The 12,851-nt window shown below is 52.5% G+C and overlaps 4 protein-coding genes across 4 annotated transcripts; 3 read left to right on the top strand and 1 right to left on the bottom strand.

Annotated features, from left to right (window-relative positions):
• Window positions 1–3,278: 3,278 nt before the first annotated feature.
• Window positions 3,279–4,361, top strand: J4E79_001970 (uncharacterized protein; the record flags this gene model as incomplete). Its single annotated transcript, XM_049350874.1, has 1 exon — window positions 3,279–4,361. The coding sequence occupies one exon, from the start codon at window positions 3,279–3,281 to the stop codon at window positions 4,359–4,361; it is 1,083 nt and encodes a 360-aa protein (XP_049214713.1).
• Window positions 4,362–4,688: 327 nt separating this feature from the next.
• On the bottom strand, window positions 4,689–7,255 carry J4E79_001969 (uncharacterized protein; the record flags this gene model as incomplete). Its single annotated transcript, XM_049350873.1, has 3 exons — window positions 4,689–4,863; window positions 4,914–6,802; window positions 6,860–7,255. The coding sequence occupies 3 exons, from the start codon at window positions 7,253–7,255 to the stop codon at window positions 4,689–4,691; spliced, it is 2,460 nt and encodes an 819-aa protein (XP_049214712.1).
• A 564-nt stretch (window positions 7,256–7,819) lies between these two features.
• On the top strand, window positions 7,820–8,475 carry J4E79_001968 (uncharacterized protein; the record flags this gene model as incomplete). Its single annotated transcript, XM_049350872.1, has 2 exons — window positions 7,820–8,215; window positions 8,263–8,475. The coding sequence occupies 2 exons, from the start codon at window positions 7,820–7,822 to the stop codon at window positions 8,473–8,475; spliced, it is 609 nt and encodes a 202-aa protein (XP_049214711.1).
• Window positions 8,476–9,872: 1,397 nt separating this feature from the next.
• On the top strand, window positions 9,873–10,761 carry J4E79_001967 (uncharacterized protein; the record flags this gene model as incomplete). Its single annotated transcript, XM_049350871.1, has 3 exons — window positions 9,873–9,993; window positions 10,050–10,562; window positions 10,628–10,761. 3 exons carry the CDS (start codon window positions 9,873–9,875, stop codon window positions 10,759–10,761), a joined length of 768 nt encoding a protein of 255 aa, XP_049214710.1.
• Between the last annotated feature and the right edge of the window lie 2,090 nt (window positions 10,762–12,851).

Here is a 12,851-nt window from a genome sequence, read left to right as displayed (position 1 = left end):
GGGTACAACGATGTACCCCATAATGAATCCGGGCTCGGTACGGCACGGTGGCTTGCTCCGCTACGCATTGCCACTTCTACGGTGACCAAAGCGTCCCACCAAAGTCCACACGAGGCATCTCGCATGCATGAAGCATGAGGCTACTCCACCAGAACGCACATATGCGACCCACACACATAGTAAAATACCATCCTATCACCACTCATAGTGCCATCAGTACACGTGAAACGCATCACCGTAACTCTGACCATAGGCCGCGCGCCGCGCCCTCCTTCACACTGAAGCTAAGGCGCGCACCCCCTAGTAGCAATGTAATATAGATCCTGCAAGAGAGACCAGGGGTGCGGTAGGTGGCCTGGTCTACCCCACATGTTGGGGTTCTCCTGTGACTTTACCCGTACACCCACTTACTTTTCGGGCCTTCTGGAAACGTAGTGGAATGTTGTGAACGCCTTCGAGAAGCCGAGGTGCGGAGATGAGTGTGTGTGTCGGGGATGAATAGGGGGAGGTGTGTGAGACCGACTGGACAGGGGTGTTGTTGGGGGACGGGATGCAGGTGAAGGACGGATGTGAGGGGCTATGGGGTGATGACGCTGACTGTTCTGTGAGTCGAAGCAGTACTGACCCATTGTGCTGGATATGGTTTGTTTGGCTTGTGTAGTGGTGGCTTGGGGGCACGCCGTGTCTCATAGCCACGTTGGATATGCCTCATTCACACCGATGTTTGCATGTACTACACCGACATGTCTTCTACAAGCCTCGTCCTCGTTCCAAAGTCTGTTGCTATCGTGTTCTGCAGCCAAAACACCGCGTCGCCGAACACACATAACGGTGTGCTGACTAGTCAGCGAAGACCGTGGCTTGGGTTATCTGATGGTGAGAGTAAGAAATGCACCGGGTCAGGCAACGTTCCAGAAAACATGGGACTAGCGTCTGATGTTTATGCATGAATCTGCCCGCTGGTTGGTTCGCATGTACCAGAGCGTTTGGTAGTGTTTAGGACGGTAGGTTGTGATTGGTGCGTTATTCCTGACTGGGCGCCACAGGCGGAAAGACGGGAGCGCGCTCCGGTGGCATGACAACACCAGAGGTATCTGGTTGCGTAAGGCGACATCGAGAAACGGAAACGAGGCACAAGAATTTGAGGATGACGTCGGAGTCTGCTCATTTGTATTGGACAAGGGTACGGAATGGTTCTTGAATGAAGTGCATGAACCAAGACTTGGGCGTGATGATCATCTCTTGGGTCTAGCAGCAACCGGGTTGAGCCTTGCATTATCTCATACCAGTACAAACTCATCGGCTTCGTCCTCCTCCCAATCAACCCTTTCGCCATACATCCAGCTTTCGTAGTAACATTGTCCTACCACTGTGTATTCTCCATTCACACACTGTCGCAATAGTAGAGGGACTGAAGAGCCGTGTAGGATGCATATGCAGTCGCCTGGTCGTACGGCTTTTGGCCCAAGCCCAAACAATTGCTTTCTCCCGAGGAAGAGTCTTTTGTGGATGAGTCTCAGATTCATTTGGGGGAACTTCTCTTTGTGAACTGCTTCGCTAACAGGTTCCGGTGTTTTCGTGTCAATGAAGCGTTCGTACATTGAGATCAAATCGCCTGTAGTATATTGTAGAGGCTCTGTGAGGGCTTGCGGACCAAGATCATGGCCCAAGAGCGTAACAAATATACGTTCCTTAGCAGCATTCATCTCGTCAGACGTATCGATATCCACTGTAGGCATGGTCGTTCTGAGGTTAGCCATTTCTTCGGCCAGTCGTACATTCTCTACTCCAAAAGTTGCGATCTCTTCTCGAGTAACACTTGACACGAATTGGACCGTGTCAATGATCCGGCCGCGAACGACCAAGCGCACATCGCCTTCTTGATATATTCCGTTCGCTTGGCATAGGCGCCCTTTGACGGCGGCGTACGGGTAATGTGGAGTGTCGCCAATCCTGTAACCCTGCCATCTGTCTCCTGCAGAAGAAACGTCCACTCGCCAGTCTATGGTCCAAGAAGGTATCTCCGCGTCTGCGCTGCCGCGGATAAGCCCCAGGAACGCAAGCGAGCCAGTCTTCCGCACCATATCTGCACAAAGCTTTCGGTATGCTTGTCCAGTAGACATCCTATAATCTGCAACGAAGTCCAGAGCGGAGGTCCTTTCTTGAAAAGCTAAAAATGCATTGATGGCGTCCCTTGGGTCGCTGGCCTCACGAGATGATGAGAGCCAGAACAGTACATCCAAGAAGTCGCTATACAAGGTGCTCTGCGTAGGATCGCCTCGTAGCCATCTACGTGCCGTGTCCATGCTCAGCAAGCGATCGACTCCGAGGTGATCTGGAATTAGCGAGTGAACGACTTGCAGGGCCGCTTTTGACGAATATCTGATGACGAAGATGATATGATAAAGTACGTAAATTTCAGTTGGTGTCGCTCCAAGTATCATCGTGGGCCGAGTGGATAACACGATCTCTTGGACTATCCATGCACGTTTAAAGTACGGGCGACCAATGGCCCAAGTCAATGCTTGAATGTACTGTGCTGTTGTATAGCCTGTATCGTTCTCTTGAGAAAAGAGAGCAATCAATCTGCTTTCCAGATCCTTGTGCATCTCGGCAGTCCAATGGACATCAAGCGGTGGGAGCTCGCCCAAGTTTCTTATCAGATCAAGTAGTACAGGCGTATGCTCAGGAGACATGCCAATCCACATTAGCGTCCGCTCCGCCTGTCCATAGATGTGCGACATCAGAGAGACCTGGTGGCCTCGCTCGTCCAGATCATGCTGGTTCACAGCAATCTGATCAATCCAAATCTTCCCGCTTGATTCAGGTTGTGTCAGGAGCTCGTGAACATGGTGCAAGATACGCGCTAGATGCACCGTAATCCTCAGAGAGCCAGCACCGGTTATTGGAATAGACGAATAAGTATTCGTATCTCCAACTATGGGTTCCGGCTCTTCGTTGTCGTAGTCGGTCCATGTATATGAGAGCGCCTCGAAACGCGGCTTTTGCCTGATATCCACCTCCTCTAATTTGTATGCAGGAGCATCTTGAGTGCCGGAGACGGAGAGAAGCCGTATCGAGGTTGGAGTCGAACACGGCGAGTATTGGTATGCTGACATTATGAGGTCACACGAAGGATTTGGGACAGGCAGCCCACCACCGACGCGATGACCGCAGTGGCCCGTGCGCTTGGCGCGTTCAAGCCCCACTAAAATTTCTTTGCAACTTCAACAGGTACAGCGCGCGCGGCAGGCACGACCACGACGTCCCTAAACATCATGGCTGTCGATAACTCGCTGGAGTCGCTCCTCGCGACTCTTACTACATCAATTCAATCCGCTACAGAAGCTCTGCCAAATGACGATATCCTACCACCGAAGGAAGGCATTTCCCTTCTGGATGTCAAGAACGAGCTGCTTCTATCCTACCTACAAAATCTCGTCTTCCTCATCCTCCTAAAGCTCCGAGCACGCAAAGGCGACCAGCAAGAAACGAACCTCCACCCCCAAGACGAAGTCGTCCAAAAGCTAGTGGAACTGCGAATCTACCTAGAAAAGGGTGTACGACCGCTCGAAAGCCGCCTGAAATATCAAATCGACAAGATCCTCCGCACAGCCGACGATGCCACCCGCCGCACCACTCAAGCCTCCGCAAAACCCGATTCTAAAACAAAGAAGACCAAGACGACGGACACAGGCTCCGACTCGGACGTCAGCGACGCCGAATCGGCCGGCACAGCGCAAACCTCAGAGGACGAAGACGAAATGGCCTACGGTCCCCGCCGCGCGCTGGTAACACGCCAAAAGACCGAAGCCGCCCAAGAGCGCGCGCGCGCCGAAACCGCAAAGGACGGTATCTACCGCCCACCCAAGATAACGCCCATGGCGATGCCCGTACCCGAGAACCGCGAAGAGCGCCGCGAGCGGCGCCCCGGAAAATCCGCCACCCTCGACGAGTTCATCGCAACCGAGCTCTCGGGCGCGCCCATCGCCGAACCCAGCATCGGAAGCACCATCACACACGGCGGCCGACACACGAAGTCCGAACGCGAACGTCGCGAGGAGAACGAGAGGCGCGAGTACGAAGAAGCGAACTTTACGCGGTTGGCGCCGGGGAGCAAGAAGGATGCTGCGAAGCAGAAGGCGAGGCAGCAGCGGGATGGCGGGTTTGGGGGTGAGGAGTGGCGCAGTTTGGGCGCGGGGATTGATCGGATTGAGAAGTTGACGCAGAAGAAGAGCGGGAAGTTGGGGAGCTTGGAGAAGAGTCGGAAGAGGCCTGTGGGAGATGGGCCGAGGGGGAGTGGGAGTATGGCTGGGGATGCGTTTGAGAAGAGGAGGAAGGTTGTTGGGAGGTATAAGTGAGGGATCGGATGATATCCATGTTGGAGCAAGATGTAGAGGTGAGGCAGACGTTTTGCCATGTCTTGCAATCAGAAAATACGTCCATTTACGGCAAAATTCTTCGTGTGTACATCCTGATACTCTTCATTACCAAATTCACCTCTTTTGATTGTAAAAGGTATCTACAAAAATCTCCCACATGACTCCCTGACCCTGACTCCATCGACGCCAAGCTATGCATTCATTCATTCCACAAGGGTAGTCCGCTCCCTCAAATTTAGCGACCGACCCCTAAAACGCCCGCAAACATGCTGCTGAAGTGCTGTGCAAATATCCCTTTTCTGCTCTCTAAGCCAGATACCTATATGAATCAGTCTGCGCGCCGTCTACGCGCTCCAGGTATTCACGCTCAATGAGCGACTCAATGCGTTTCTTAACCATGGTGACCTCGGGCTTGAATTGGCCGACGAGTTGGCTGAGGGTTTCGGACATGAGCTGTTGATGTGAGAGCTCTTTGCGTTGCCTGGTTCGTTGTTAGCATGTTTGACAATGTAGGTTGTGACGAATACGTACTTCATGATTCGTACGACTGCTGCTTCAATACAGAAGCCTCGCGAATCGTCGTTCTTCTTCTCAGTCTCGCGTCGCTCACGATCACTCTCCACCTTGTTGCCGCCGCTGACGACACCAACCTTGATCTTGACGAACTTGCCCTGGAAGCCTTCATTGAACGAGAACTTGTCGGTGGGCTTGACGTCCTTGGACATAGGCTCCTTGATTAGGATGCGTGTTTTCGGTGCTACAGCGAGCGACTGCAGGTTCCTGATTAGATCACTGGGGGGAATATTCGTCTGGGCTTGGATCTCTTCGAATGTCAGGCGTTCGCCGGCATCAAGCTCGTTGAAGAGAAGCAGGATAATCATGCCATATGTCGATACGTTGAGGTCGTGGCGACGCTCCTTGACAGACCCGTCCTTCTGAGGAACCTTGGGGAAGACGGCCTTGATGTCTGCTGATCCCATGTTGGGAAGCCAGGTGAGTTGTCGTCCGGAGTGCTTTTGGCTGTAAAACTTTTCGAAGCCGCGCTTGAGCTTGTCTACGACAAGGGGGTAATTGCACCGTGGTCGCTTGTCCTCTTCGTCGGCAGCCGCACCACCCATGGTCTCGAGAGGCCAAGTCATACTGGTCAGCACGTTGATGGACAGCTCGATGCGCTTGGGATCCTTCTCTCCGAGACCTTCTACATGCTTCTTGAAACCAGCGGTAAGCTCTTCGGAGATGGTCATGTCCTTGAACATGGCCTCCAGCTTGAGGGTGAAATTGTTGCCGAGCTCAATCTTCATCTTGGAGATCATCTGCTTTTCGACTTCGTTGCTAATGGACTTGTTCATCAACAGACGGCGACACAGGTGCTTCTTGTAGTAGCGCTCGAAAAGGTCCTTATCCTGCACGTATCGTAGCAGGATGATAGCCTTCTCCAGGACAGCGTCGATCTCAGCCTCAGTCTTACCCTTGATGCCCTTCTTCATGTTTTCGTCGATAAAGAGGGAGATGTATTCGGATGATCGTGGGAATGTCACCGAGTTGATGAAATCGGAGAAACTTGCTGTTTGCGCCTGTTGCAGTAGCGGATCGCACTCGAATGACTCTCGCCAAATTTTGTCAAACCGATCTTTCAGGGCAAGGACATCCTCGACCCACTTGATCGCAGCGACAGTCTGCTGGTTCAGGCTCTTCTCTTGTGTGGCACCCTTGCCCTTGTCGGCTGCATCGGCGGCAGGTGCAACGGCTGGCGCCAGTGACGCCGCGATCGCGTCCTTGTTGATGTCTGAGCCCATTTCGACAATGCGCTGCTGAATGGCTCGGGTTGTCTGGATCTTCTTGTCATCTACCCGCCTGTTTAGGTCGTAGATGAGGTTCAGCTCTTCAAGTCTATGGTTGTCGATCATGAAGCGTACACCGCTCTCCATCTCTACAAGCTCGTGTATCCGGAACTTGATCATCTCTTCCTCTACGACCTTCTGAATCTTGGGTCCCGTAGTGTCCAGAAGTGTTTGCTTGCAGCGCTCGTCCTCTTCGTAAATTCTGCGTCGCGCGTGTTTGCAGTATGCGCCGGCATGCGCGTCGCGTAGTAAGAGCTCCGATTCTTCGCGGTAAAAGGCTCTGCTGGTGTCCAGATACTCCACCTCAAAAGACGTATTGTACAGTCGCTGGTCCTCCGCCTCTATCTCGCCCTCGTGTAGGCCCTCGAGCATATACACGCAGGACTTGATAAGCTGCTTGTCGATGACGTCGCCGTCGCGCTCCATCTGTATCTGGTCGAGGATAATGTTGTTCAGGAGGTTGAGGATCGCTCGAGCGTCGGTCGGGGATATCTTGGAATTGAGGATTTCGTCGCGGAACAGAACCATGGCTGCGTTGTAAATTGATGGGCGGCGATGGTCAGCACAGTAGACACGGTCCTAAGCAGGCCGTGTTAGCTAACATCCTCAGCTCAGTCCGTCCAAACATCATCTTACCATGTACATGAGCACGTCTGCCAGCATGCTGGTGCAGATCTGGTGATCGCTCCATGCCTGCTTCAGCCCTTTAAGAAACCTCTCGCCCGCTACACGTCGCTCATTTGGTGTGGTTCCTCCGATACTCTGCGCGTCTACAAGTAGGTTCGTTGAGAGCAATTGCGAGATTGAGGCTCGGACCTCGGTGCTCAACCAATTTCGCTCGAATTCGTGAACTTTCTCGTAGAGAGCCTCGCCTTTCTTCTTCAAAACGATTCGGTATGCGTGGCGGTAAAGCTCCTCGTACGACAGCTTGGAAGCATTCTTTGTGTGGATCTCCCTAAAGGCCGCCTCGATGGTGGCCCACGTGTTCTCGAAATCTACTTCGTCGCCGTGCAGACCCTGCGAACGCGCCATTGTTAGTGTTGAGTCTACAGCATGGAGTCTTTTTTTGTGACAGCGAGGTTGAGCGGCGTAGGCTAGCACGCGAGGAAAGTGAAAGTGAAGGTGAAAGTGAGCGCGCAGTACGTACCCTCCTTGGCGGCCGTATCCGCTGTCTTCCTCGTCCTGCGATCATCTTCGCTCCTGCCTTCTTCTGATCGTGTGATATCTAGAGCTTCGGAGCTCGGTGCGGTCGAAGGCGGAGGAGGCTGGCGGTGCAGATGCCCGGTGTGGCGTGGGTGTGAGGAAGAGGCCGGGGGTTCAAAGGAACATTTGGGATCTAACACGCAGCTCGCCGAGGGTGACAGTGAAGGAATGGCACGCGTGGCGGCAGACGCGAGTGATGGTGAAGTTCAGGTGCCGGGCGTGTTGCGGGCGAGGGTCCCCGCTGCACGAGAGCTCGCCGTCGTCATGGCTTGGCGCTCGGTCAATTATTCTTTGCCCGCTGCACTTCCGTTCGTCATACCTCACACGCCGTTTCACAGTCGCCAGCTCACTCTTTCACCATCTTTGAGTCGTGTCAGTTTGTGTCATATCATCATGCGCTCCTCTACCTCTTTGTTGCGCGGCATCGCCCGAAGCACTGCGCCCCGAACTGCACGAATCCCCCATGCCGAGCGCATTCCAGCGCCCGCAAAGCGCCTCTTCCACACACCGCGAACGTCAGCTGCTACACGACCTTCACTCATACTATCACGTGCGGGATTACCTTCTACTGTCCGCTTTGAGTCAAGCGCGGCTCCTCCCACGTCAACAGATGCGCCAGACTCACGACTAGAGCGCGAACAAGTCCCGTCATACGAACTCACATTTACCTGCAACGTCTGCAAGACACGCTCTTCACATCGACTGTCAAAGCAAGGCTACCATCATGGGACTGTTTTGATCCAATGTCCGGGCTGCAAGAACCGGCATCTCATTGCAGACCACCTCAAGGTATGGCCGATCAAGAGTTGACATGACTGGATGTTAACAATTTGCAGGTATTTTCAGATAAGTCTGTCACGATCGAGGATCTCATGCGGGAGAAAGGCAGCCTAGTCAAGAGAGGCTCCCTCAGTGCAGAAGGCGACGTTGAATTCTGGGACGACGGCAGCACCACACCCAGATCCGCACAATTCCACGCCGAATCGAAGCCCAAGGGTGACAACCGCCTGGCCGAGCAGCCTGAACCACCGAAACCCTCGCAAGACTAAACGTTACGCATTCGAGATGAACACGTCCACTTGTCGACACGGTCGATTTCTCATACAACCGCCAACAACCTGTATAACATTGTTTGAATACCACTCGGAGTTTTCGTTGCGATACAACGGTTCTAGATGGCTGGGTGCATCTCGAATACACACGGCCTTGGAACCTCTTCATACGCGCAAAGTAGTGCTTACGGTGCTTACGGTGATGCTAGACTTACCCTCGTTAAGATCGTGCTGCCCTTACCGCAGTATATTTCCTTCGATCGCATCGTTCCTCGTAACTTGATGTCAAACCTGAGCGATAGATGTGCAGTTTTTTATGCACAAGAAAGCGCCCTCGGCCAACATGACGGTCATTGCCAACCAAATTGAGTCCTTCATCGGACTGGATAAAAAGCATCGGTGGATGTGGTATGTCTCGAAACTGCCGAGGCCTAAATTTGTGGGGATGTTGTTTCGTGCCAGTCTGAGGTGAAATCGCAACCCTCAGATCGAGAATAACACGACCGATCAGCTGGTAAGATTCAGGGCGGTCTACCGCAAATGTCATGGTCGGCCTAACTGTTGTTTGTTCAGAGCCATCGTCAGCTGACCTGGTAGAGAGCACCCTGATCATGCTAGCCATCTCACGATTGTCAACAACAACTAGGTGGATCATCGCGGCGATTTGCAATCTGAACCGCCTTTTCTAAAGCCTGCGTTGCGATAAAATCTGTTGAACTTGTCAAACCCGGTATCTCTTATCACTTCCAAGGCTTTTGTTGTATGGTAGTGAGAGTTTCGAACTCTGCGCACCGCCATGTCCACTCTCCCTAGAAGATGGCCGACTGGGAAGAATCCCATACGTCGTTTCCCATCCCAATACTTATGGGTCTGTCCTTTCGAACCGAGGAACGTTATCGGCGCATCGCGATGTGATAGGATGCGATCCACTTCCCTACGTACGCCGAGATCGTTGTAACGGACGCGAAATGAGTTGTGGCTTGTCGGTTGTTTATTCCGAACCGCCAAGTCCTCGAGTGTTTCTTTTACCTCTCCCCATCACGAATCCATCAAGCACATCCCAGAAAACCGTCAAAAAGTTCACGTATCGCATCTCTTCGTCGACCTCGCGAGCCGAGGCACCCCAAATGGCGTGGTGCAACGCTCTTTAGATGTTGGGGCCGAGGGCTGGCGATGCCATTGACGAGTTTCACGCCTGACAACGATGTGTAGCTGTCACTGCAGGCAAGCAGATATATAAGATGTATTCATGCTCAAGGAGTAGATAGGTACCAGCGAAGATTACTTCAAGGCAATCACTCATTGGCAGTCAAACTTCGACATTCTTTCGTTAACATTCATTTTTGAGATCCATTCGCATCATCACTCTTCCCATTCTCTCATTTAGAACCACCATGAAGGTCTCCTCAACTATCAGCTTTCTCGCTGTCTTTGCGTCAGCCTCGGCTTTTCCGACCTATGTCGCCCGTCAGGCCTGGGTGCCCAGGAACTGGACGGCTCCAGGTCCCACTGATGGTTAGTAGAGATATCTGGTCGTAATAAGGCCATCCAACTAACCAGTGACTCAACAGCACGCGGCCCATGCCCCGGCATGAACACTCTCGCCAACCACGGCTACTTGCCGCACGACGGACGAAGAATCACCCGCGACATCCTCGCCGACGCCATGCTCGAAGGCTTCAACATCGCCAAAAGCGACGCCATCATCCTCTTCTCGCAAGCCGTGCGCACAAACCCAGAGCCGTTCGCACGTACATTCGATCTCGACACGCTGGGCCGTGAGGGCGTTCTAGAGCACGACTTCAGTCTAAGTCGCTCCGATCGCTTCTTCGCCAACCCCCTCCCCTTCAACGAAACCGTGTGGGCGGAGACAGCCTCTTTCTTCACAACACCTGAAATTACCGTTCAGCAGCTCGCAGATGCCCGCATGGCACGACTTGAGACATCTAAGAAAACCAACCCGGAGCACAAGGCTTCGTTGTTGGCTGACGGGTTTAGTTGGGGTGAATGTGCTTCGTTCTTTGAGATCATGGCGGATGGGACTACGAGTACTGTTAGGAAGGACTTTATTGAGTACTGGCTGCGTAAGTTTAAACCTTTGTCTTTTGAGAGGATGGATGGAGAGTAGTGGCTAACGCATTCCATGCAGGAAACGAGCGCATGCCTACCGAGATCGGCTGGACTCGCCGCCCGACTGTTATGCAGACTAGTGAGCGTACCAAGTTCACTCGCGCGCTGATGGAGGCTGCGGGTCAGGGTACCGGCTTTTCGTTGTTGCAGTGAGCGGCTTTGCGGGTTGTAGTTGGGTCTCACGTGCTTGAAGCTTAGAGGAAAGAAGGAAGAAGTATGGTGTACAAGCGCAAGACGCTCGAGGAATTTCGTTATGTACATATCATATGTTATAGGCGTACGGACTCCAACTTTATCCAATCACGTAAGATCTTTTCCTGCACGCTTAAGAACCACTGGGTCCGGGGCATATGTCAAAGTTACTCTAAATCAGCTACGCAGCCCTGGGATCTACAGACCTTTTCTGAATTACAATACTCTCGATTCGTTCACCAATGACATGCTTGGTCGGACTTAGTCATCAGCCTCATATCTCTGCCTAAACCGCTTCTTTCCGCCTTCTCTTCTGTCAATCTCACTTCTTCTATCCCAAGCTTAACGGCATCCAAGTGAATCTAATAGGAATCTGCACTCGTATCATATCAATCAAAATAACGTCACAATACCACCGGTCGACTGCGACACGAATTCATTCAACGCTTCACGCTAGCGTATCGCAGCCTGGGACGATCCGCTGGGCTCAATGGAAGCTCTCCAGGCGCCGTTTTCTACGACCTCTGAACCATCGCCATATAGACCTATCGATTCAGACGGAGGAGAGGTTCGCTTAGTCGAATTGTCGCCAGGTGGTTATGGCGACCCCATCAGCCTGTCACTATGTACCATCAAGCTGAAAGAGCAGGTGAATGACCAGGCGGCATACCATGAACACTCCGATAGCACGAACTCGGATGATGAGGAATCTCATGAGGGTAATTTGGAAAAGGGCGGATCATATGGATCGGTTCCGCTTAAGCAGGGTTTCTCGCGCCGATCTGGATATGAAGCTCTCTCATATGCGTGGGGAACAGCGATTAGCCCACTGAAAGTACGGGTTGATGGGACCGATATGTCGATCACCGAGAATCTCGATCAGGGCTTGAGGCGTCTCCGATTCGATGATCAACCCCGTGTGCTTTGGATCGATGCAATATGCATCAACCAGCGAGACCCAGAAGAGAGGTCCCATCAAGTTCAGCACATGGCTACGATCTATAGGTCAGCGAAGCAAGTGTTGATATGGCTTGGCGAGTGGCCAATCTCTACATGTTGTTTGCGCCCCGCGGACTGCCAAATGCTTTGGAGAAACACAGTAGGAGGAAATGACTGGAGAGAAGTGCCCTCATTACCACGCCACATATATCAACATTTCACAGAGATCGTGGCACTGCCCTGGTTCAGTCGCCTCTGGATCATTCAGGAGTTGGCATTAGCGAAAACAGACCCTGCCATAATGATTGGCAGCTTGACTATCAGATGGTCAGACTTTGCCTCTGCAATCGACGGTATAGTTTGTTACCAATGGCTCCACGTGCCAAAAGATCTTCGGGGACGACTTGAATCGGGTGTGACGCAGTTGTTGTCATTGGATGTGATCAGGTGTCTTTCCGACCGCCATCGAGGCTTGTATTGGTGCCTCTTCAATTCGCAGTGCGCCGTAGCTACAGATCCACGCGACAAGGTATATGGACTGCTGGGGCTATGCGACTTCCAAGTCACCGAACCAATCGCGGCCGATTACTCGAAACCGCTGCAACAAGTCTTAGCTGAAGCTACTCTTGTCTCGCTCTTGGAAGAGTCTGCGTTTACTTATCTCGCCCCCAACGCGTTCTCTCCAGACACATTTGATCAAGATCGCTATGGGTCATCTTGGGTGATAGATTTCTCTTCGATGCAAGATTGGCATGGATATTTCATAGAGGTCAGTCCACGATTGAGCTTGGAAGAGCGCCAGAGGCGGCGGAACTCAGCATACCTATCAGTACACGGCCTGACCCTTCACGTATATGGTAGGTATGTTGGTACTGTCTGCGGTGTCCACACCCGCATATTGACGGATCGTCCAACGCACAAGACTCGTTCTCGGATACCAGACACTGAGATCTACGACTTCTACCACAACTTTTTGAAAGCACGAGGCATAACTCCGCGTACTCTTCTGGACACAATAAGAAGGAAAGGCACCAAAGACGAAGACGTTGATCAGTTCGCCAGTCTTCTCTCTAGTAGCAGAGAGGTCTTCTGCGCAGATTCAGCAGACCACG

This window comes from Alternaria viburni, assembly GCF_023758015.1.
Source record: "Alternaria viburni strain BMP 2772 chromosome Unknown scaffold_3, whole genome shotgun sequence".
In the NCBI taxonomy this organism is placed as follows: domain Eukaryota; kingdom Fungi; phylum Ascomycota; class Dothideomycetes; order Pleosporales; family Pleosporaceae; genus Alternaria; species Alternaria viburni.
The sequence above is the reverse complement of the archived record's forward strand: the minus strand, read 5'-3'. Positions and strand labels throughout refer to the sequence as shown.